Raw genomic sequence first — 24,899 nt, 5'->3', positions numbered from 1 at the left:
CTGTAGGGCCGTGAACGCACCGTCACGCCAGGCCGCGTCTCAAAATGGTGCTCTATGAGAGAAGTACGGCCGGGCAAGGGGGAGAACACGTCGGCAAAGCGCTGTTGCAATGCAGCAACATCCGCCCTCTGGGCCTGTGTGAGATGGTCACTGCAATGGAGGGAGGCGGGGATGCTAGACTTTGGCGCCTCCGGCCCCAACTCATCTCTCCCTCTTACCAAGCTCACTAGAGAAGCGGTCTCCGCCTCCCTCCAGGCTTTGAGGAGGTTGAGGTGGTAAATCTGCGTGGCCCCGCCCCTGTCCGACCGTACCACTTCATAATCAACGTCCCCCACTCGCTGTGTGACCACGAAGGGTCCTTGCCACTTGGCGAGTAATTTAGAGCTGGAAGAAGGAAGTAATACAAGCACCTTATCTCCCGGTGAAAATTGCCTGAGTCTAGCCCCTCTGTCATACAGGCGTCGCTGCCGCTGCTGGGCCTGGAGCAAATTCTCCCGTGAGAGCCTCCCCAGTGTGTGCAGCTTTGCTCGCAGGTCCAGCACGTACTGAATTTCACTTTTCGCAGGGCTCGGACCTTCCTCCCAGTTTTCCTTAATCAGGTCGAGCACCCCCCGCGGCTTCCTGCCGTATAGCAGCTCGAAGGGAGAAAATCCCGTGGAGGCCTGGGGCACCTCCCGCACTGCAAACAACAGAGGGTCTAACCAGCGATCCCAATTGCGTTCATCCTCGCGAATGAACTTACGAATCATGGATTTTAAAGTCTTATTCAGCCTCTCCACCAACCCATCAGTCTGAGGGTGGTAGACGCTGGTCCGAATAGATTTAATACCCAGTAATTCGTACAGTTCCCGCAATGTGCGCGACATGAACGACGTGCCCTGGTCAGTCAGTATTTCTTTCGGAATACCGACTCGGGAGATGACCTGAAACAGTGCCTGCGCCACGCTCTTCGCTGAAATGGTGCGTAGCGGCACTGCTTCCGGGTACCGCGTTGCGTAGTCCACCAGGACCAGCACAAAGCGATAGCCGTGTGCACTCCGGTGCAATGGCCCGATGAGATCCATGCCAATACGCTCAAACGGGATCTCCATCAGCGGTAATGGGCGCAACGGCGCCTTTGGCACGGCCGGCTGGTTAACCAGCTGGCATTCGGGGCACGACGCACACCAGCGGCGCACGTCGGCCCAAATGCCCGGCCAATAGAATCGGGCCATTATGCGCTCCAGAGTTTTCTCGCCACCCAAGTGCCCTGCCATGGGGTTCGAATGAGCCGCCTGGAAAATCATTTCCCGGCGGCTTTGCGGCACCAATAACTGTGTGCGGATTTCATTAGTGTGAGTGTCACGGCTCACTCTATAAAGCCGATCGTTCCGCAATTGGAAATGAGGGTACGTTCGCGCAGCGTCGGGGCGCACCGAGCGACCATCAATATCCATCACTTGGTCATAGGCTGAGCGTAGGGTGTCGTCCCGAGACTGCTCTAGTGGAAAATCTTCCGTGGGGTACACAACGGGAGGCGGCGGGGCTTCCGTGGAAGTCCCCGCCTCCTCCTCCCCCCCAGAGTCAGCGTCGGTCGACCCCGCGTCACCGCCGAGTGCCGCGCAAACGTCACACGAATTTACAGACCGCGATCGCATCCCCTCGTACTGCCCCAGTAAGCTGTGGAACCCCGGCCAATTCGTACCCAAAATAAGGGGATGCGACAGGCGCGGGCTAACCGCCGCCTTCACTCTATGCGTTTTGCCCCTGAATTTCAGCAACAGTGACACTACTGGGTACTTGTGAATATCCCCGTGCACACATTTAACCTCCACCCAGTCAGCCTCCAACAATGCCCCGGGGCGAACCAAACTTTGGTGGACCAGAGTCTGCGTGCAGCCCGTGTCCACCAAAGCATGGCGAATACCCCCTTGACACCTTACCGGCACGCGGTACGTCACTCCTGGACCGGGGGCGGGCGCTGGAGCGCCGGCAACGCGGAACACCTGCCCCACCTCCATGAGCGGACAGTCTCGGCGCAGGTGCCCCGGCCGCCCACACTTCCAACAGTCCGGCCCCGGCGTCTGTGCGGCTCCCCGTGGCTCCGGGGCAACCTCGGCGGCCGCCGGGGTTCCGGCGGGAAGCAGCGGCCGGAACGGGTTCCTGGGGCTCCACCCTGCTGCCTGCTCCGTTCCCGCAGGGCCGCCGCCTCTCCTCTGCGACGCCGCCGCCGGTGGCCTGGGCGGCGGAACACGGGCGCCCCGCCGCGGCTCCTCACGGCCCGGTACCGGGTCGGCCGCCAGATGGTCCTCTGCCAGCGTCACCGCCGCCGTCAAATCCGCCGGGCGGTGGCAGTGAACCCAACGAGCCGTCGCCTCGGGCAGGCCTCCCACGAACTGCTCGAGGACGACCATGTTCAGCATCCGCGTCTCCCCAGCCGAGGGGCCCGGTCGCAGCCACCTCGCTGCCGCATCCTCCAGCTGCCGAGCCCAGGCAAACGGCCGCTCCCCCCCCGACATCCTGCTGGCCCGGAACTGACGGCGGTAATCCTCTGGGGAGAGCCCCAAACGATCCAGCACCGCCCGGCACACGTCCTCGAACACCCCCCGCGAGCCGGGGGGCAGGCTCAGCGCCGCCGTCCGGGCCTCACCCGACAGAAGCGGCAGCAGCCGGGCGGCCCACTCCTCCTCCGGCCACCGACAGGCCACCGCTGTGGCCTGGAAAGCCTCGATGAAAACCAGCGGGTCCTCCCCATCCCTCATCCGGTGCAACGTCACCGACAGCGGAGGGGCGGGAGCCGGCGCGGCCGCATTCCCCAGCAGCTGCCCCAGACCCGCGGTCTGCTGCTCCGATTGCAGGCGAAGCAACGCCAACTGTTGGTCCTGCGTGGCCGCCTGACGAGCCGCCATCGCCGCCATGTCCACCATCATCTGGCCCAAGATCTGCAGCGGCTGGGCGGGCGGCGGGGCGGGCGCCGCCGCCGCCGGGGGAGCAGGGGGAGCCGGCAGGGGACCGGACATCACGCCAGGGTTTCGGCACCAGTGTAACGGTGGACCCAAGAAATACCAGCCGGAGCGACTTTGACAATGCAGAACTTTTTATTAAACTCGGGGTTGTACGTGGACACATATACTCCCGCGCTCTCTTTCTCTGCTGTCACCTCCGTCTCCGTCTGTCACTGCCAACATATAAAGAGACACAATCACTGTCAGATCCCAGCACACCTGTTCACCCCGCCCCTGCGCCGCCCCGGGAGCTCACTGCGTCACCCCTCCTCTGCAGCTGGCCAAGGACCACACCCACGCCACAGTCCTCTACTGGAGTCCTACCTCATGTGACAAATATGGCCAATGTGATTGGCTGTGCATTTCAGGGAGCTCTGTTTCGTTTTAGCAGCAGCAAGCCTGCGCTGCAAGGAGGAGAGGAGGATGGCAGCAAAAAGGAAGAACCTGCATATAAGTATTTTTCAAAGAAACCTGCAAGTCACTTAAAGCCAAATTAACTCATAAAATGTGTCCGTCATAATAACGTTACAGGATATGCTAGGCTTTGGCCCACATCAGTCTAAAATTGTATGTAACCACGAATAACGTGTTTTGGAAACTAACTGCACAACATGCAGCATTATTAGTTATCTCAGTCTCCCAGAGTAGCATTTCTAATTTTGATTGAAACTGTCAGAGAAAACGGCAGCTTTGAGCAAGCCAGGATATTAGTTTACAGAGGCTGTTAAAATTATATGTCTAACATTAAAATGTTGGTGACACAATAATTTCATCCTAATGGTAATGACATATTCATAGGTTAATTTTTGAGACAAAATGTCATGAGGTAGTCATGATTTTGCAAATATCCAACTTGTAGTGCAGTTTGCACAAATTGTTTTAAAAATGCGCTCACGCTACAAACATTACTGAGAGTCAAGATCTGCACAAATTGACAGAAACACTGAAGCAGCTACACATTTTATTCTTATTGTCATGTATGTCCTATTTGTCAGGTGACAGAAGAACCAACACAAAGCTCAGAGAGCAATGGTGATGCAAGATCACAGGTGAAATTGGATGATGACTTGATGGTTCATGACTGTATTTGAAGCACATGTGTGACTGCATGTATTTGTAATGTCTCACTGTTATTTATCAGGTGACAGAGGCAGCTCTGCCATGTTGTAGCTCAGAGGTGAAGAGGCGAGGTCACAGGTGACTGATGTTTTGGTGCTATAGATTAACTAGTATTTATTATCATGACAGTTGTTAGGCTGCTGATGTAAATTGTTTCATTAGTGTATATTTGACAAAGAATCTGAATTGACATGTCTCACTTTTTATATGGCTGAATCAATGTGTTATTTTATCAGGTGGCAATATGTCCTAGTGCAGTCAGAGGGGAAGAGCCAGGGCCAAAGGTGAGGCACATCAAGCACATAATAATAATAATTGTAATCTGAGGATAAAACGCATGTACTGAGGCTGAAAGAAGCTTCAGTGCTCTCAGAAGACTAAAAAGATGACTAAGGTTAACAATGACTCAAATGAGATTAAACAATGCTGCTGTATGCCATGTCCACCAAGAGAGACTGGACAGTATAGATGTAAAACAAATATGCCAGCAGTTTATCTCAGTTAACGAGAGGAGCAGGCATGTGTTTGGCTCCTTCACATAGTGGACATTGAGTTGTTGTGTGGGACACCAGTAGTCCATGTCTGTTGCTGTAACAGTAGTGTCACGGTTCTGGGTCCGTTGGACCCAGTATTTTGAGTTTATTATGTTTTGGTTTTAGTTTGCATCAGGGATTGTTTTCTTGTTCTCTTGTGGTGTTTATGATGATGATTATGATTATTATTTGAGTTTCATGTTTAAGGATTTGTTCTCTGTTGTATCTCACGTTTAGTTTAGTTCAGGTTCCATGTGTCATTCTGTCTGTCTCTCAGTGTCAGGTCTGCGTCTTGGTGTGGTGTTCTCATTTCCTGTTTTATTGTGAAGGTCTGGGTCTCATGTGAGTGTGTTCAGTTTTACCTCTGTCTCGTCTTGTTGATCATTCCCAGCTGTGTCCACCACCTGTGTGTAATTCCCCTGTGTTTCTCTGGGTGTATTTAAGTCATGTCCTCCGTTATTGTAGTTGCTGGTCCGTCTGTGTATCTACCATGTCTCACCCGTGTGTTCTCCCTGCTGTCCATCATCATTCTCCTCTGCTCATTCTCATTCAGGTTTGTGCTTTGTAGTTTTAGTTGTTTCCCAGTATAGTTTAGTTCTCCGTGTTGCCGTTTGCCTCTCCTTTTGTGTCCAATAAATCACCTTTTACACCTTCACGACTGCCTGCGTGTGGATCCTCCTTTTCCTTTTCTACACGGCTCTTCTCACTCGCCGTGACAGTACGGACCAGCCAGATATGGATCCAGCGGCATTCACCCCACCCACAGAGCTTCGAAAGCTCATAACGGACTCAGTGTCAAAACTAATCAACCTATGGCTCGAGCATGAGGGAGAAGCGTTTCTCTACGTTCTGGAAGTCAGGCTGCAACAGCTTATTTCTGATTATCCCTGGCTATTGGACTCACTGCACCCGCTCGTGCAAAACTTCATCCTCCACGAACTACACCTCCAACCCCCCGCCGCTATTGCTTGCCCGCTCGCTTCAACGGAGGACATGCCGTCCGTACCGCCGGATGAGGAGTTACCCGGCCCATCGGAGCCGTCTCCACGGAGGAAGCGACGTTTGCGCCGCCGGCGCGGCACCCCACAGCCGGAGTTCAGAATGTCAGAGCAGCCGGCTGTGGTGAGTGAAAGGGACACTTTTGTTGACTCTGTTGCTTCTGTGACTGTTGTTTCTGGGACTATTTTTTGCGTATCTACTGAGGATAACAATGATTTTTCTGTCTCACCCATGGCCACTGCTTCAAAGACTGTTTCTCCTGTGCCCACGCTCTGTGTTTTTCCTGATAATGTTCTCCCATCCACACTTTCACCACAGTTTAATGTTGGGTCTGCAGTACAGTTATCAGTTCAGCCAGCAGCCCAGCTGCCATCAGTTCAGCCAGCAGCCCAGCTGCCATCAGTTCAGCCAGCAGCCCAGCTGCCCTCAGTTCAGCCAGCAGCCCAGCTGCCCTCAGTTCAGCCAGCAGCCCAGCTGCCCTCAGTTCAGCCAGCAGCCCAGCTGCCCTCAGTTCAGCCAGCAGCCCAGCTGCCCTCAGTTCAGCCAGCAGCCCAGCTGCCCTCAGTTCAGCCAGCAGCCCAGCTGCCCTCAGTTCAGTCAGCCACTCCACCACCTATTACAACTTCGCCACCTGTAGCTCAGTTGCCACCAGTTCAGCAGCCTACCCACTCGTTCATTCAGCCTCCATCCTCACTGTCTCGTTCTAAGCAGGGAACACACTTCACCACAATATCTGCTGGTTCTCTTAAGCTGGCCATGTCAGAGACAGTTGCTCCCTCTAGGGCCTCCCCAGAGGCTGGGTGTCAGTCACCAGCCAACTCTGGACCCCTAGAGGTCAAGACGCCAGCGCCAGCAGCCTCACCGGAGAACTCACCAGAACAGTCTCAGCTCTCAGCACCCCTTGAGAGTTCAAGTGAGTTCACCCGTCCGCCTCCGTCCTCTGCTGAGTGTATTAGGGAACACTTTCAGCCCTCTGAGGACTGCATCCCACTGTTGCTGCCTGAGTCTAGCCACTGTGCTGCTCAGTCCCAGCCAGTGTCCACACTGGCGGAGGTCTCCGTACCTGCTGCTTCAGTGTCTGTTTCCACTGAAGGGCCAGAGGAGCCCGTCCAGCCTCAAGTCTCGTCTGCTGGGGGTTCTGGAGGACCCAGCCAGCCTCAAGTCTCGTCTGCTGGGGGTTCTGAAGAACCCAGCCAGCCTCAAGTCTCGTCTGCTGGAGGGCCCGAGGAGCCCGTCCAGCCTCAAGCCACGTCTGCTGGAGGGCCCGAGGAGCCCGTCCAGCCTCAAGCCACGTCTGCTGGAGGGCCCGAGGAGCCCGTCCAGCCTCAAGCCACGTCTGCTGGAGGGCCCGAGGAGCCCGTCCAGCCTCATGCCACGTCAGCTGGAGGGTCCGAGGGGCCCGTCCAGCCTCATGCCACGTCAGCTGGGGGTTCAGGAGAACCGCACCAGCCTCATGCCACGTCAGCTGGAGGGTCCGAGGGGCCCATTCAGCTGCCTGCTGCTCCATCAGCTCCGCCCACGCCGTCGTCTGGTCCGGCCTTCACTTCAGCCTCGTCTGGTCCGGCCTTCACTTCAGCCTCGCCTGGTCCGGCCTCGCCTGGTCCGGCCTCGCCTGGTCCTGTGGTTGCCACGCCGCCGTCAGAGCCAGCTCGACCTGTTCCGCCTAGCCTCTGCCGGCCGTTTTCCAGGCCTATTAGGTGGCATCATGACCTTCGGGGACGGCCTCCGGAAAAGGTTTGTCGCCGCCGCTGGCATCGTGGCCGCCCTCCGGACTTCTGTTGCCACCCCCGCCTTCTGCGTGGACGACCTCCTACGCGCCGCCACTGCCTTCCGCATTGCCGGCCTCCAGAACTGCATTCGCGCCGCCGTTGCCGTCCGCACGGTCGGCCTCCTGAACTGTTTGCCCGTCGCCGCCGTTGCCGTGTGCACGGTCGGCCTCCTGAACTGTTTGCCCGTCGCCGCCGTTGCCGTGTGCACGGTCGGCCTCCTGAACTGTTTGCCCGTCGCCGCCGTTGCTGTGTGCATGGTCGGCCCCCTGACTGTGTTATGGACTAGTGCACAGTCGTGTTTTGGTTCTGGACTCTTGTGCTCCTTGTTTTTTTTTTTGTTTGGTCTCTGTCCCTCCTTCCTGGGCCCCCTCCGCCCGCCCTGGTCTGGTGCTCGGTTTTGTTCTGTTTTCTGTTTGGGGCTGTCGGGAGCCAGCCCTTGGAGGGGGGGTACTGTCACGGTTCTGGGTCCGTTGGACCCAGTATTTTGAGTTTATTATGTTTTGGTTTTAGTTTGCATCAGGGATTGTTTTCTTGTTCTCTTGTGGTGTTTATGATGATGATTATGATTATTATTTGAGTTTCATGTTTAAGGATTTGTTCTCTGTTGTATCTCACGTTTAGTTTAGTTCAGGTTCCATGTGTCATTCTGTCTGTCTCTCAGTGTCAGGTCTGCGTCTTGGTGTGGTGTTCTCATTTCCTGTTTTATTGTGAAGGTCTGGGTCTCATGTGAGTGTGTTCAGTTTTACCTCTGTCTCGTCTTGTTGATCATTCCCAGCTGTGTCCACCACCTGTGTGTAATTCCCCTGTGTTTCTCTGGGTGTATTTAAGTCATGTCCTCCGTTATTGTAGTTGCTGGTCCGTCTGTGTATCTACCATGTCTCACCCGTGTGTTCTCCCTGCTGTCCATCATCATTCTCCTCTGCTCATTCTCATTCAGGTTTGTGCTTTGTAGTTTTAGTTGTTTCCCAGTATAGTTTAGTTCTCCGTGTTGCCGTTTGCCTCTCCTTTTGTGTCCAATAAATCACCTTTTACACCTTCACGACTGCCTGCGTGTGGATCCTCCTTTTCCTTTTCTACACGGCTCTTCTCACTCGCCGTGACAAGTAGTTCATGTTTAGAACAGAAAATCTCAGCTCACTGATTTGATTGGGCAATTGTGTGCCTAAACTGTTGCATAATTTTGCTGAGAGATCTTTTACTTTGTGGTAATCTTAGATGAGTAGTTTTATGGACAAAAACCACCAGGTCATTCAGTGTTCTCTTAGTGCCAAAGTATAACAGATGTTGGTGTACTATAACTGAAGTAATGATGTTAAGTCCTTAAAGTCATATTCTTTTATTGTCATGACTGTATTTGAAGCTATTTTTATTTTTGTATGATACCTGATTTATATGGATTATGCCTAAGTAAACTAAAGCCTAAAATACTTAGTCAGTCATTTTTTTAATAGTAATTTAACATTATATAATTCCCATATAAAACTATGAATTGTGATTTTAAATGGTTTAAAAGCACATAGAATAGCATATGTAGGCAAGTATATTTCTCCTCTTTTTATTAAGAAGCAAAAACAAAAAGGAAAAGAAAAAGAAACAGGGCAGAGTTCGGTGGTTGAATCATCCGTCCCCACCAATGCCAAAACCAAATCTACGCCCTTGGTATGTGACGTCAAAAGTGGGTTCTGGCATATCAAGTAAGAGGATGAGTCTAGCTACCTTACACCATTCTCCATGTGGCTGCTACAGATAGCTGAGAATACCAATAGTTATATGTCTGCTCCTGAAATCTTTCAGAGAAAACTGACACAAGCTCTAGATGACTGCTTGGGTTGTACATTATTACAGCTGAGGTGTTGATCACAAGACAAGGAGAAATGCAAGAGGAAGCCGAATGTGATGATGGTGGGAGACTGTCTAAACTGATATAGGCAAAAGAACATCAAACTGAATGCAGACAAGTTTAAACTGAGACAAAAGGAGGTTACATATATAGGACACCTCCTGAAGGCAGATGGACTAAAACCAGGCATTGAAAAAGTGCATGACAGATGCCAAAACCAACAGATGTAGAAGGGGTCCAGAGGCTGCTGGGTATGGCGGATTACCTAACAAAGTTTTGCCCACACCTCTCTGGTCACCATGAGGCACTGAAGCAATTAACACACAGAAACTGTGAGTGGAAGTTTTCATCACAGCATGAGGATTTCGGTTCAGTTCAATTTTATTTATATAGCACCAAATCACAACAACAGTTACCTCAAGGGGCTTGATATTGTAAAGTAAAGACCTGGCAATGATACAGAGAAAACAGAGAAAACCCCAACAATCATATGATGTCAGAGTCACCAGCTGTAACTATATCCTTTGTCAAAAATGTAAGTTTTAAGCCTGATCTTAAAAAGCATTCCTCAAACTGACAGAGGTGATTGCAAATGCAATTTTCTCCAGTCCTGAAACATTATAACCTACAGAAATAACTGACAGTGCAGTTTGATGACTCAGACACAGGTTTGGGTGGAACATTTCAGGAGGTTGAGCCTATTGTTTCTGCAAGCAGAACACTCAAAGACACAGAGTGACGCCATGTTCAAATGGAAAAAGAATCCTTGGCTGTGGTGTTCAGAATGGAAAAGTTCCACCAGTAAACATCCAGCTGCAAAGTTATCGTTTAAAGTGCCTGTAAGTCATTAGAGGCCATAGTGAAAAAGCCACTGAGTGCTCCTAAATAAATTCAGGAAAAACTATGTTATGCACTCAAAACTATGATTTGGATGTGGTGTACGTATCAGGAAATAATATGTTACTCGCCAACACTCTAAGCAGAGCATATCTTCCTGAATGTCCACCATTAATATGGTCTCTCATTTAGTACAGGACAGCAGATACAGATTCTCATTCAAAGGATACAGCAGGGATGGCTAAATGATAAAGTAAAAAAAGCAAGTGAAATGAGGCCATACTGTATTTGCAAAACGCAATAGTATCCAGATGTGAAGCCTGATAATGTCAGGAGAAAGTTCATTTATCGTTTACCATCCTCACATCTTGGTGTGGAAAGTTGCTAGAGAATGCATCTACTGACATGGCATGAATGACCAGATAAAGACATATACAGCCAAGTGTGATATCTTCAGAGTGGTAGGCTTCACACAACCAATAGAAACCCTCCTTCCATGTAAAATGCCAAGCAGTCCATGGACAAAGATGGGATTGGATTTGTTTTCATTTGACAACAGAGACTACTTTATCAGCGTAGTTATTACCAATATTTTGGTAATAAGCAATAGACAGTTAACCAGACACAAAGTCTACTACCATGATAAAGAAACTGAAAGCTCAGATAATGGATCTCAATGTACATCTCAAGAATTCCAGAGATTCAGCAGACTGTGGGAAAAACAATTGCTCCCATGGAGCAATGATAAGACAGAATCTTCCATAAAGGTAGCTAAAAGACTCTTGTTGCAAGTTGCAGGAGAGGATCCCTATCCTGTACTATTAGATCACTACAATCACACATTATCATAAGGTCTGGAAACCAGTGCAGCTCAGAGACGACTCAGACACCATGCCAGAATACTGTTGCTAAAAAACAAACAAAACAAGACTCCTGCACATCATGATCTGAAAAACAAACAGCACCAGAGTACCTGGTACAAATTATATGCTAGAAACCAGGTGACTGTGTGAGAGTACAGCCACTGGAACCTCACATACACTTGAGATTAGGTTGGATACTTAAGTCCATTGACACTGGGTCCTGTGAAGTCCAAATGGACTCTGATGGTGTGCTAAGGAGAAATTAGAGACATGATTAAGAGTGGACACAAGGCAAAGTCTATTCAGAAATGTGTCCTTTGTTTCAAACAGTTTTTTAATCCTTACTGCCTCACTTTCATTCTTTCTTTCTTTTTTTTCTTTCTCTCCACCAAGGTGAGGAAACTTCCTGATTGGTTAGGGACTTTCTTTGAGGAGCCTGTGGATTTTCTATGCCTGTATGGACCCAGTCAGTCCAGCAAGATGCATGTTAGGTTAAATGGTGATTATATCGAAAGTGGTGTGGATATTGTCTCTGCTATAAACCAGTAACCTGCCCAGCATGTTCCCTGCCTCCTGCCTCAGAACAGTAAGCTGCAGCCTCCCCCCATCCCCAAGTTGTATATGTGACAGTAAAACACTAAAAAAACGTGTTGTACTGGCAATAGTTACAACAAAAATAAAAACAGCAATAATGTTTAGTTTGTGAACTTTAATGTTAAATTGCATGATTTTTTTTTTACACACATCAGATACATTGTTAATATTTACATCGACATAACTCAAATCTCTAAAAACAAATAGAAGAAAAACAGGTTAAACTGTTGAACTTTCTTTCATTATTTCAGTCAAAAGAGCTTATAATCATAATATTTATTTGGGTTTTACTATTCCACAAATGTGCAATGAATGTCAAAAGAAATGTGATGTAGGCTTCCTTTACTGTATATGAATATTGTAAATTGTAAAAAAAAACAAACAAAAACAAAACAAAAACAATAGTAATAAAACAAAATGTTACAGTCTTACAAAACACAAATCAAAACATGGCAATCATTGTCAGGACATCAAAAAGGAACAGAGTAAAAATGTATATATTTTTTATGGATGTAAAGCCCAAATTCTAGCATATTATATAGTATGTAGTAGTACTTATCAATAATAATAATACTAATAATAATCATAATAATAATAATAAAAAAGGAAGGATCTCTTGAAGATTAAATGTGTCACAAAAAGACAAAGATGTGTGTAAGTGTCTTTTCTCACAGCAGGTACAGCGATAACAAACTCCTTCAGTGGTTCAAACCAGATACCACTGCTTAAACTAAATGCTAGCACACATATCAAGCCATTGCAAGACAACAAGGTGAGCACAGGAGAAAGTCTCACAAGTTTTACTCTATTCCATTTACCATCACCATTAAGAGTAAACACTAAATTACCTTCAACACCTCAAGGTTTTTTTTTCACATCGAGCACAAACACAAGTATTTTCTTTTCTTTATTTTTTTTCCAAACATACATCTGACATGGCAAAAAATGTGAACTTTCAGTTTATGCTAATTTTCTGTGTCTAGAGGGCTTGCGTGTAGGAGGCGGTATCCTGAAATTGGCTCGTCAAGCATGTTAGCTTATGTATGGTCTGAAAGTAACAGTGTAAAATGGACTATGAAAATATGTGGAGTGTTATCATATATAACTGAGTATTGTCTAAAAAAATACAGTAGCAAGCTTTTATCTTCGGTTCCTTAGATTGATTTAAACTTATTTAGGTTATATTAGTACAAATCATATTTAAAAAATATTTAAATATGTTAAGTGGCTGGGCTGTCCTTGAAAAAGCCTTTTCACTTTATCCATGATTTGTTTTTTCAAGGACAACCCTTGTATGTGATTGTCTTCACCTTTTACCCGCACCAGTTAGTTGATAACTCTGAACGAACACAACCTAGAGAACAAGGAATATTTGGTCCAACTGTGGCCCACATTTGCAGATTTCTATGGACCATATTTGACCTTGACTGACTTCACTGATTCAGGAATGACCCTGCCTGCCTCAAATCTACCTCAAGTTTACTTTATGTGATCCAGGGGTCGGGTTTGCCTTGACATTTGAGCAAGATATTTACTATAACCCATACTAAGCCCGGCTCATGATTTGCGGGCCATATCTGTCCTACACAATACTTGGTAGAGCCTTAGGTGACAAAAAGTCATCCAGATTAGGCCCAAATGCATCTGCTATCTGAGAATGGACCCATGAAGTAATGAACCTCAAACCAACCTCTGAACACGTTTTCGTATAAAGATATGATTAATACAGCATATGGTAAACGGATAATGTAAACTGGGAAAGCGTAGCAAGTTGCCAATCAAGTATGTTTTTATTTCCCTTCAGATAATTTTAATGTAATTGCTAGCGTGAAAGCAAATGGACAAAAAAATCCAAGAAAAACTATGTCTTTGGCAACTACTGGTAGATGACAATGAAAATAACAGTAGCCTGAAGGGAAGGATAATGAGACATGGACAGTGAGCAGAAAGTAGGTACTGTTGGATCTCAAGCCCTTTGTTTTTCTTCTTAGCTAATGAGGATAACATTCTCTTCTAACAGTCCAAAATAGCCAGTCAAACTTCATAACAGCAAAGCAATTATGAAACGTAATGAAGGATCCAGCTGAAAGACTGCCAATTCACCTCTTCACATAACAACCCAGTCATTAACCGTCATTAAAGGGGTAGTCCATGTCATTACAGATTGATAATTAGTTTTACAAATTAATTGGCATTTCTTATATTTTTTTTAGTCCACCAGTAAACACCTGATCACACATACATTATAGTATATGACTTTCAAAGAAGCAAGCATATGATTGACAGACAGAATACAAACAAAAGAACCACGTTGCTATAAAAGGTCACTACCACTGTGGGAGATGTAAAAAAAAAAAAAAAATAGAGAAAACATTTTGAGTGGCATATTCTGTACAGACAGTTGGCAAAACCCAAAATATTCAAAGGTGAGGAGGCAATAAAAAGCAAACAGGATGAGTGGGCACATGTGAAGGGTAAAGGATTGAGTGGTGGAAGAGAGTAGCTGGTGGCGAGGATGCTAACATCACGAGATAACTGGGGCCCTATAGCTTCAGTGGAGCAAGCAGCACACAATACACAGGGGATTGAGGGACACTTTCATATGGCAGGGGGAAGCCCACAAGTGTTTTAAGCCTATAGAGGAAACAGAAGCGAGGTGGGGATAGATGCACATCTGTTCAGCAGAGCTTTGTTTTTCACGAAGCATTTGTGGCACTATCATGTTGCCTCTCGCTGAGATAATAGTTACGTGGCATGTCACACAGATTGCTCCTTTGGGAAAGTGAATGGAGCTCGAGGGCCGTGGGTGGGGAAGCTCGTGTTGGAGTACATGGGCTCGTTGGAGGGGTGCTGAGTGTAAGGGTGCTGAGGCAGGAAAGTAACAGGAGGGTGAGCAGGCTGAGACTCGGGGAATTGTTCCATGTTGCAGACACGTTGGTAGCTCATATATTCAGCTGGGTTCAAAGGCTCTTCTGGATGCCTCCCAGAGTCCTGTGTGGAGACGGAAAAAAGAAGAAAATACTGCAGGGTCACAAAGTTTTTGATGAGAGTTGACTGAGCGACTTCACAGTAATACAGAACCATACACAGCAGAGCAGCGTCTTTTGAAGTACTCAAGCATTTTATGTCTTTAAATGATTTGGGCATGTCACACTTCTGCCATGTCACATATGCACAACACAACTCTTTGCACCGAGGGCCCTATATTCATGAATCACAAAGCTGCTGATCCTTTATTATAGAAAAATACAGAAATAAAATATCTTTCAATTGCAAAATATTAGGGTCACATACAGGAAAAGATAAGAGTTATCACATTTTAAATTCAAAATTTTATTCTTGATTTTTTTCCTCAACATTTTAACTTTTTTCTTTTAATTTCACCACCTTCACAAGATTTAATTATGCATTGTCAAAATCTAAAAATAGTCTGTCTATAGTTTAAAAACTCTCCATAACATGGTTCAAACCTCATTGACTCTAACTTACAAAATTATATTTATGTTAATAATCAGTGAGCCACTGATTTCACAGACCAAGACAAATTATTTATGCTGTTATCATCTTATAAAGTGTTTCTTTATAAATAAATGTCTACACAGAACAGCATGAAGTGTTTTGGTGTTGTAGTCTATCCTGCTTTTGTCAGTTTTTATGAAACAAAAACAGCCATTATTCTGATGTTACATGATGTTGTCAGAAGGGTCTGATTGTTCATCTGCTTTTTACAATGAAATGCTCTAAGTGCTACTTATGAAGCTTATAATGGCACTAAGATCTCTGATAGAGCAGCAAGTCTGCCTTCTCAGCATGTCAGTCACTTTGTTATCCTTGAACTGGGAATTTGGCTCCAACCTGGGAGTCGATGAGTTAGAATCAACAAATTCAGCTGGCAGAAAAGATGCAACTTTGGTATTTATTTTGTATTAAATAATAATTTAATTAGCACTTTTTTTAGGTTCATCCTCATTATAAACATCATTGATAGTGAATAAATATGTTGTGTATGTACTTCACACTTTAATATCTGCATAAATGCGATTTCCCGACAGAAAAGGCAATTATACACCTACTTGTGGGTGACATTGACAGGTTAGATTTACCTCACTGAATATTCTGCATTACCATCAGCAATCCCTTTACTAAATTAAATTGTGTGCCAACATGTGATTTGGTAGGTGGGAAGTCAAGTTTCAAACATCATAATTGTTTTCCGCTGTTACATTTGTTGACACTCCTTCCCAGAATGCTCCCTGTCCAATTCAACAGATTAGGGTTTTTTTAAAATAGCACAAGCAGATGAAGCCATGAACTCACCACAGTACACCACAGAAACAAAATTACCTTAGTGGCAGTATAACATTACCAGTCATGAATATAGTGCCCTCAGCACTGAGCTGTTTTGGGGGACTCTGAGAAATTAAATTTCTAGCTTTTTAAAGAACGTTAATTGAAATCACTGAAAACCTTAAGCAGCTCTAAATTAAATAGTGCTTTTAAAAGATCTTGGATGTGCTTTGAAGTGAGGCGATTATAATAAAAATGAAATGAGGTGGTGAATAGAAGACATGCAAAAACAAAACAAAATGATAAGAATGATAGTGAAAATGCAACTTACGAATAATCGTCAAGCATCTCTACATCTACGAAAACGATGATCCCAACTCTGTAAATATTGTGGTGGAGCAACAAAACCAGAAGGAGACTTAAACCTGCCTACAAATCATTGCATTCATCAAAACAAAGTATAAAATTGATAACTCCATTACATGAAAAGCTAGCCCAGCAGAACAAATAAATATAGTAAAATGGATAAAACATGAGGTACACATCGAGGAACTGTTAATAAGCAGGCAACCAGCACAATGACACACAAAAAAAAGATTTTTCAAATAGCATAACGTAAACCTCTGTATTGCTACATGTATGATATTTTGAGAGACAAAAGATGCTGTAATAGTAAAGCAAGGGGAAGCTGTTAATGGTGACAGTGTGAGAACTAAGCTTGTGTGAAGGTGAACTGGATTTTTCACAGCATAAGACATGCAAGTAAACCCCTCTTGACACACATGCGGCAGACATTGGCAGAAGCGTCTGAAAAGCTTATTTGTTTCAGGTCAGTATCAAGGACCACTGAAGATGTTAAGAAAACTTTCTACTTTGTCACGTTATTAATTTCTTTTGTGTGCAGAAAAGACCTTGGTGATATCAAGAAAAATTAAAAGCAGCAGTCTGAGGAGCAGCTTTTCCATCTTAAAGGCTTGTCTCAAGACATTTGGGATTTAGATTTGAAACTTTAGCAGACGTCTGTAGAAAAAGTCTGATTCAATGTTAGGTATTGTCCCTTTGAAGAGAAATACACCCTGCCTAATTCAAATACACTCTTGCACGAGTAAAAACCCTGAATTCTAAATTTGTAGGCTGAATAAATCAGAGATTATTTGATTTAAAAAAAAAAAATTCCCCTCTTGCCCCTGCGGGCGGTCTATCCTTCAAGCTCGTGTCTTCTACCAGAGGCCTGGGAGCTTGAGGGTCCTGCAGTATCTTAGCTGTTCCTGGGACTGCGCTCCTCTGGACAGAGATCTCCAATGTTGTTCCTGGGATCTGCTGGAGCCACTCGTCCAGCTTGGGAGTCACCGTACCTAGTGCTCTGATTACCACTGGGACCAGTGTTACCTTCACCTTCCACATCTTCTCAAGCTCTTCTCTGAGCCCTTTGTACTTCTCTAGCTGTTCCTTTTTACTGATGTTGTTGTCATTTGTGATCACTACAGCGACATCAGGAAGATGGAACACGAGAAGCTTGAGAAGTACAGGGGGGCAGTGGGCTCAGAAAAGAGCTCAGACAAGAGTTATATACCATCCAGTAATTTGATTCTTACAAAGAATATTAAGTTAGCATGCAGATAACAACTGGAAACTACTAATCTGGTTATTCTGTACATTTAAACAATGACCAACAAAAAGATTAAGTAAATGAAACCAAAATGTAACAAATTTAAAATGGAAACATAAGTGGATGAGAATGGATGGAAGGATGGATGATGGGTGAAAAACATTGTGGTATGTATTTTATTATTGTATTAATTGTCTTGATTTAGCTATTTATTTATTTAAATATGTGTCAGTTAAAAATTGTGTGTCACAGCAAACACCCTGTAAAGTTGCTTTTGCACCTCCATATATTTAAAAAAAAGAAGAAGAAGAAGAAAAACTCTATGCAGGCAGTCTGTTTTCCCTGTTTTTGTTTGAGCTGCATTATCCATCCACAAATTCATGCTTCATGCTTGGTCTGCACCTGTCATAAGACGTATGCACTGCACAGGTCACCAGTCTATCTCAGGGCTAACACAAAGAGACAGCCATTCACTCTTATGTCCACACCTTCAGCCAATTTAGAATCATCATTAAACCCCTGTATGTCTTTGGAAAGTTCCAAATGTGCAAAAGAAAAATCATAGAAAAATCATAGAAAAGTACTCTTGCTATGATTAACCAGACATTTTTTCTTTCTGTCCCAGACATTCTAGAATTGATTTTCAATTATAAAAAAAGACTGTTTAACATTGGAAGAGCAAGGCTTTGATGCTTGTATTTAGAACTTTAAAATATCACTGCAATTTGTAGATTAAATAACTCAAATGAAGGATACCAGCAAACAAAAATCGAACGTTTATTAAAGGTAGCAAAGAGAACATTTTTAGAGAACTTTTTATACGCATAAGGTAATCAGGGAAACTCAAAGCAAGACAAAAGAGAAAACTGACTATTAAAGTACAACATTAATGGACAAGAGGATTCAACTAAACACAGAGACATGAAAACACACTAAAATGATAGAAACACAAGGGAAGCTAGGATGAAGAACTTAAAGCACAAAACAAAACAATGAAAATCACACAACAGACCTAACCAGAGATTTCAAATATTACAAATGATCAGACTTATTGTGGAATACAAGGAAATCAAGACAGGAACACAAAACTGAACGTTAAACAGTGACTCAAGATTAAATCAAAATGGTGACAACAAAAAAACAGACACACATAGACACACACTTTTTTTTTTGTTAAATTTATGCTATTTTTTCCACTTAATGGTGACTCTGAATAGAGGCCAGTTTGAAAGCATCTTTTCTGTTGCTAACAAATTCCAGAGTTCCATTAAACTGCTGGGCAGTGAGCCCAGGAGTTTTCATGATTTAGGACAATTGCCTATCTGAAGCTGTGTAATGATTTTTGAAGGGAAATTAAATGCAAAGGTCATTTATGGAAAATACTTTTTTGGAATTAAGATTTAAAGGAGTACAAGACATTTTTATCAGCCTACTTATCAGAGTTATTTCCCCAATCAAAGTGTGTTTAAATAAGGAATGGCCATTACTTGAGGTATTTACTGCCCACAAGAAGTGAAAAAATAAAGTTGACTAAGTCCTGTCTGAAAAATGGGATCCTGAACATTACAATTAAACGTTTAATAACAAGATATTTAATAAGCTCACACTTAACATTAGCTTAGATTATTCTTTATTTTTAATTGCTATACTTCTCGATAGTTTCCATATCTGTGTTTTTCAGTAATGGTTAAACAATTAATAATAAAATAATATTGGAGGAACTCAACATTTAAATAACGTCACTGGTTACAGTTTCTTTTTTTTAATATATCTTAAATACATTGACCAGAAACTTTTGAGTGTACAGCTCAAAATTTAGATGTACAGCTTATAGGTAATAGTTGTAAGTGTAACGTATATATCTCAGCATTAATATAGAACAAGTTAACAGTGAGTTGAAACACAGTGTGTTTATTTCAATTCTATCTTTTTGGTAATTTAACTGTAGTGCATTTGTTGCTTAAGCCTAGTTCTGGTGCTATAGGTCAGAACGACAGTGTGTAGTAGTCTGTATACATTATTAAGGCGGGGATAAGGGTCACTCATAGACACAGAAAGTCTATAAATGAGACAAGGTTGTTCCCAAACCCTGAAACTGCATCTAAGCTAGATGACAGAAGCCAACTGAAAACCTTCAACATACCTATGCTCTTCTTTCTTCCTGTCATGTGAGCAGAAGCAGATTGAACATTTGATGAAACAGAGATAGTACATCTGCAGTTAAATGTAGCTTTCCCTTCACTAGACTTGATCATGAACTGAGATTGTACCATTGTCCCTTATTTTAGGCTACCATGATTAATTTTATCTTCGCTACTTTAAACCACCTTAATTTGACATTTTTATTACAGTTTGTAGTTAATAAATGTACCTTGCATTGCACTGGCTGGGTGAATTAAAATAATTAACATAAAATAATTAACATAAAATTGTTACACTGAACATTACAACCTTAAAGTAAGCTTGAAGTAGAATGTGTATGTTTTCCTTTTTATAAAGAAAAAATAAAGACATTTCTTGGAGCTGTTTCACATTAAAAGTCGACATGCTTTGTTTCGGAGAGCGCTGCACATTGCACCATCAGTCACCATTGATCCATCGTTTCACAAATTACACATCTTACTCGTTCCAGCATTTAATTGAAGAGTAATTGGATTTATTGACCCTTGTGGTTTGATTTATTCCCATGTTGCTCAGCATCTGTGCTTCAGGCCACGTTCACTCCAAAATAAAACATTTGTCAAAAGTCTGTAATTCAACACAGTAATACAGCTGATATTTATGGTTTTGTAGAGTTCACTTAAACTTCCAGTATCATTTTATTCCCCTTGAGGAAAAAAACATGCACTGTTGGCAGTGTAAAAGAAAGACAACCACAGCCTGCCTACCAGCGCTGGTTTTGTCTAGCATCACTATCCAGACAGCTAAGGCCAGAAAGAAGAACAAGAAGACAACAACAAGCACATAAGATGCCCTATTGTATTTAAACATAATAAACATAAACTACATCAGGAAACAGAAAAGGTCAAATTAAGTGGATATTTTTAAAAAGGAGCATCAATAGCTTTGACAGTATGGTTCTGTTCAAACAAACAGTTTGAAAACAATAAAAAACAAAGCTAATTGTGTTACCAGTTTCACAATTATTTCAAAACTATTGCAAGAAGTGTTTTGGAGGATTTGGATAATAGTGGAAACAAGCATTTGAAATGTAAAACTTCAAAAGCTATTTAAATTATTTTACACTATAATTGGGTTATACTCATAGGAAAGTCAGACTTCTAACTTTGTTTAAATGTAAAGCGAAAGCGCACAAAAAGAACCATCACCTGTGCATACTTAAAAAATGAACGCTAATCTAAATGAAATCTGATTCACCTTGAAGTCATTTTAAGCACCGGTATATAAAGAGTAGATAACATAACCTTGGAGAATGATGGCACAAATAAGTTTTCATATCTGATAATGTAATAGCTCTGTCAAAGCCAGCGGATGCTAGAAAAATACAATCAGGCTGTGATTAACAGTTCGCTGATTTATTTCACTGATTACTTCTAAATCATAGGCCAAAGGTGAACTGCACAGGCAGAAAATGAAATGATAATGTTGTCACCCTGGATATAAACTAGTGGTTGAGTCTCTGGCTCAGCAAACACAGATTTTATTGAATGGTGTAACCCCGTGACTGGAGCCAGCCAAGACAAGGCTTATTACAAACAGGGAATGTCAACAGGCATTTCCCCAGAGAAGTTAATGTTGGAACAGCGGGCCATCCGTTATAGAGCTGCTGACTGAACGTGTTATATAAACTAACAGAAGAAGTAAATCAATAAACATTAATTTTTCTGCTTTGTCTCAGAACTGTGGAACGTGAATGTTGAACAGATCCAATAATCTGTTTCGCTCAGATACCAGTTTTCAGATACTGTAATCTACTGTTTTTGCCCAGTGCTGGAAAAATGCGTTGACTTCTAGTTTTGTAAAAATGTTATTATTATGATTACACACTTCTAACACTACAAATGGTAATCCTTTGCGTTTGTGTCTATATTTCATAACCATTAAATACCAAACAGCGGTTTCAGTCATCACCCCTTTGGGCAGGCGGGCGGTAAGGATCTAAGATTTATGAAAATCTTGTGAATGCAATAACTCGAGAAGAAAGACACCCAGGGTTTTCAAAATGATACCCTCAGTGTCTCCACTAAAAATCAAGGGTGAGTCAGAGTCTCAGTGACCTCGACCTAACCCACTAAACAGTGAACGTCAGATGTGCGGATCATGTCTACATTGGGTCCGTCGGTCCATGACCAATTTGGCACATCTATACGATGTCCAAACTAGGTCCACAAGATGTCCAACCATGAAACAACTTTAATGTCAGTGTGATGCTCAACACTTGAACTTTGGACTTATTCATTTTTCTGGAAATCATCTGGATGTCTATGACAGGTGCAAGAAATTTACATGATTAATGATTAATATCAATATTGTTCTTATCAACATAATACATTTGAATATGGGTTATATATAAAAAAGTACATGTGGGTATTTTTGGGGGGTTATTTTACATTTTGCTGTTTTTCTTCTACTGGTTTCTTTTATTTCAATTATTCAAATTATTTGTTTGTAACCAATTTAAAAATGTCATTTATGTGTTGAAATATTAAAAACATTGAAATCCATGTTAAAATATAAAATAAAAATGTTTAAAATATTTAGAAAAATGTTAGGCTTCCTTTTAAAAGGAATATGATATGTTTAACAAGTTTAAAAGAGCATTTGCATTATATTTGGTTCATTTTCACAAGTATCCTGTTTTCTTGTGAAGACCTTTCTAAGAGGAAGTAAATGTGGTTGTGATCAGTAGCAAGACTGAGAGAGGTTGTGATGAAAAGTATGAGAAGATTGTGCAAGTGTGTATGAACTGGATTATCTGCTCGACAGTCTTTGTCGATACACACATTTTGCAAACTGCCTTTGAGAAACTCGGGACATGCTCCATGCAGAAGCTCACTTTTTTTAGTGTCAAGAGCCCGCGCCATCTTGGAGACGTCTGCTGATCACTCTGCATTCCTTCACACATAACTGTTTCAGTACATAAAACATGGGCCTACAAAGACTATATGTAGTCTTTGTATCCAATGTTGGATAACACCTCCCACCCACTCCATGACATGTTGGTCAGTCACAGGAGCTCGTTCAGTGAGAGACTGAGATTACCGAAAAGCACCACTGAACAACACAGGAAATCATTCCTGCCTGTGGCCATCTCCCTGTACAACGCATCCACTTAACACACTGTTTGCTGCTACAGCTACACATGTTTCTTTTCCAACTATTTATTTATAAGTGACTTATGTATGTATGTATGTGTATATATATGTATATATTGTACTATTCTTAGTTAGCGTATTGTCTGTCTTGTCTTAATGTTGGTTTAAAATGGAGCACTGTAACAAAAAATAATTTCCCCCAGGGATCAATAAAGTATTCTGATTCTGATATAAGCAGCATTAAAACAAGGTCTAAAATGAGTCAAAGTCTGGCACTGAAAACATGTCCACAACAAACACATTTGGACTATTAGTAGCCAGTACACGGAGGTCCTACGGACCTCAACACTAGACGTTCAACAGATGTAGAAAAAAAAAGACACCTGGAAATACAAAACAACCCCCTCAGTGGACCAAAATGTATGTCCAAAATGACTTACAAAAGACATCACTCGGTAGTCACTTTGCACAGTGGAAAAGGTCAGAGGTCAGGTTTTCTAAAACTCTTGTGAATGCTATGATTCAAGTAAGATGTTATCTAAGATTTTGATACTATATCTACTGAAAACTACATCTACTAGGAGGCAGAGGGATACCACTGGCCACAATATTCACAATATTTTTAAAAGTTATGATACTTTGACACAAGACTTTCTTTCTTTCTTTCTTTCTTTCTTTCTTTCTTTCTACCATAAAACTAATACACTCTTTACATTTTTCCACTTACAGGATGTGAGTGTGATAAAGATTTTGAGAACCCAAAACCAGAAATAATTGTATTTAACTGTGGATATTTTTTGGACGAATTCTTCCAGCATGCAGCTGCCAAAGGTTTAATACCAAAGATAAGTCTTGGGTGTTAGTAAAGACTTGGCTCCACATCAAAGCCGGGGTACTGTATGCAAGAATATTGAAATCTGTAATTTATTTAGCCTTAATCTCAGGATGGTGCAGTAGCACATTTTATTGATATACTGTCTATTTGGTAACAAAAAAAATAATGCTATCTTTTTTCAAATTTCAACTGGTTTTAATCCACATTTAAATATTTACCGGCATCTACACTAAATAGACTATGTTTCTTTTCTCTTATGCAAATAGGTTCTTAGGCTTAAAATCTTACTGCACTACACAAAATACATGAGACCATTTCTCAGTACATTTAGTGCACCCTTGCAATAATAATGTGTACTTAAACTGTCAGTGCTACTGATGCTTCTGCTAGACTAATTGTCTGGTAATTTACAAACAGTTGCTACTAATACTCTACTGGCTGCTTGTTATGTAGCTTTTGATTAGCCTTGCCCCCACCTGACATTCACTTGTAGGCCCCGACTTTGTTGGTAGTTTATTGTTGTCACTCTCCAATCTCTGCTGGGCTGGGCTGCATTGCATGACTGCTTGCCTGAAGTAATCCTTTGTCGTCTCTCTCTCTCTTTTGCTAATATAAAATGTGTAATGCAAGTCCAATCTTTTTTGTTACATCTCTGGCCATCTCTGCACTCACTCAGAACAAATTTGAACAAGTTTTATGCTCCCTGTGTAGAAATATAGAAATATCACTATAGTACTTTCTTCAGACTTTGTCCAAACAGTGTAAGTTAGAAAAAACTAATAATACATACAAATACAACACTGTGCAAAAGTGCCATCATCATTTCTTTATGCCTTGCTTTGAAGGATAGGCATTAGTTGCTTTTTCTCTCGTTTTCAGTGCAGTCCTTGTTTTTGTTTTTTTTTTTTGTTTTGCCACCTAGAACTGACCTATTAAAATATTTCAGTATAAAAATGGCACCTCACTCAAGGGATGAACCCATTTTGTGTCACATGCATTACAAACAACTTACTTAACTATAAATAAGTAACTCATCATAATCATTCTGCAAAAACATTTTTGTCCATTTCATCAGTTGAATAAAACATGCACAAAGATAAAAAGTATGCACAAAAACAGAAACACAATTTTTGCACCAACAAGATGATGGCTAAAGCATTACTAGCTGGAAATTTGGCATGTCTTCGCCTGATGTACAGTGTGTCCTTATAAAGTGCGAGGAAACTGGACAAGTGGGGCACAAAAGAATAAGTGTCGGGCCTTCAAAACTATCTATAGGCGATGGACAGTACTTATAGTAACTCTTTAAAATACAGTGGAAGCTCTGTCAGGGTTTGGGCTGAATTTCAGTCAG

General features: G+C 42.9%; 1 protein-coding gene across 1 annotated transcript in view; it reads right to left on the bottom strand.

Moving 5' to 3' along the window:
• Positions 1–14,295: 14,295 nt before the first annotated feature.
• nectin1b (nectin cell adhesion molecule 1b) overlaps positions 14,296–24,899 on the bottom strand; it is a 161,191-nt gene continuing 150,587 nt past the window's right edge. Inside the window, exon 10 of the mRNA XM_085371000.1 lies at positions 14,296–14,529. Within this exon, the coding sequence (XP_085227126.1) occupies positions 14,296–14,529 (234 nt within the window). The remainder of the gene's footprint in view (positions 14,530–24,899) is intronic.

This window comes from Diplotaxodon limnothrissa, linkage group LG14 (assembly GCF_057381915.1).
Source record: "Diplotaxodon limnothrissa isolate DT_005_m linkage group LG14, D_limnothrissa_male_GT1.1, whole genome shotgun sequence".
NCBI classification, from domain to species: Eukaryota; Metazoa; Chordata; class Actinopteri; order Cichliformes; family Cichlidae; genus Diplotaxodon; species Diplotaxodon limnothrissa.
Note: the sequence above shows the minus strand (reverse complement) of the source record. Positions and strands in the feature narration are given on the sequence as shown.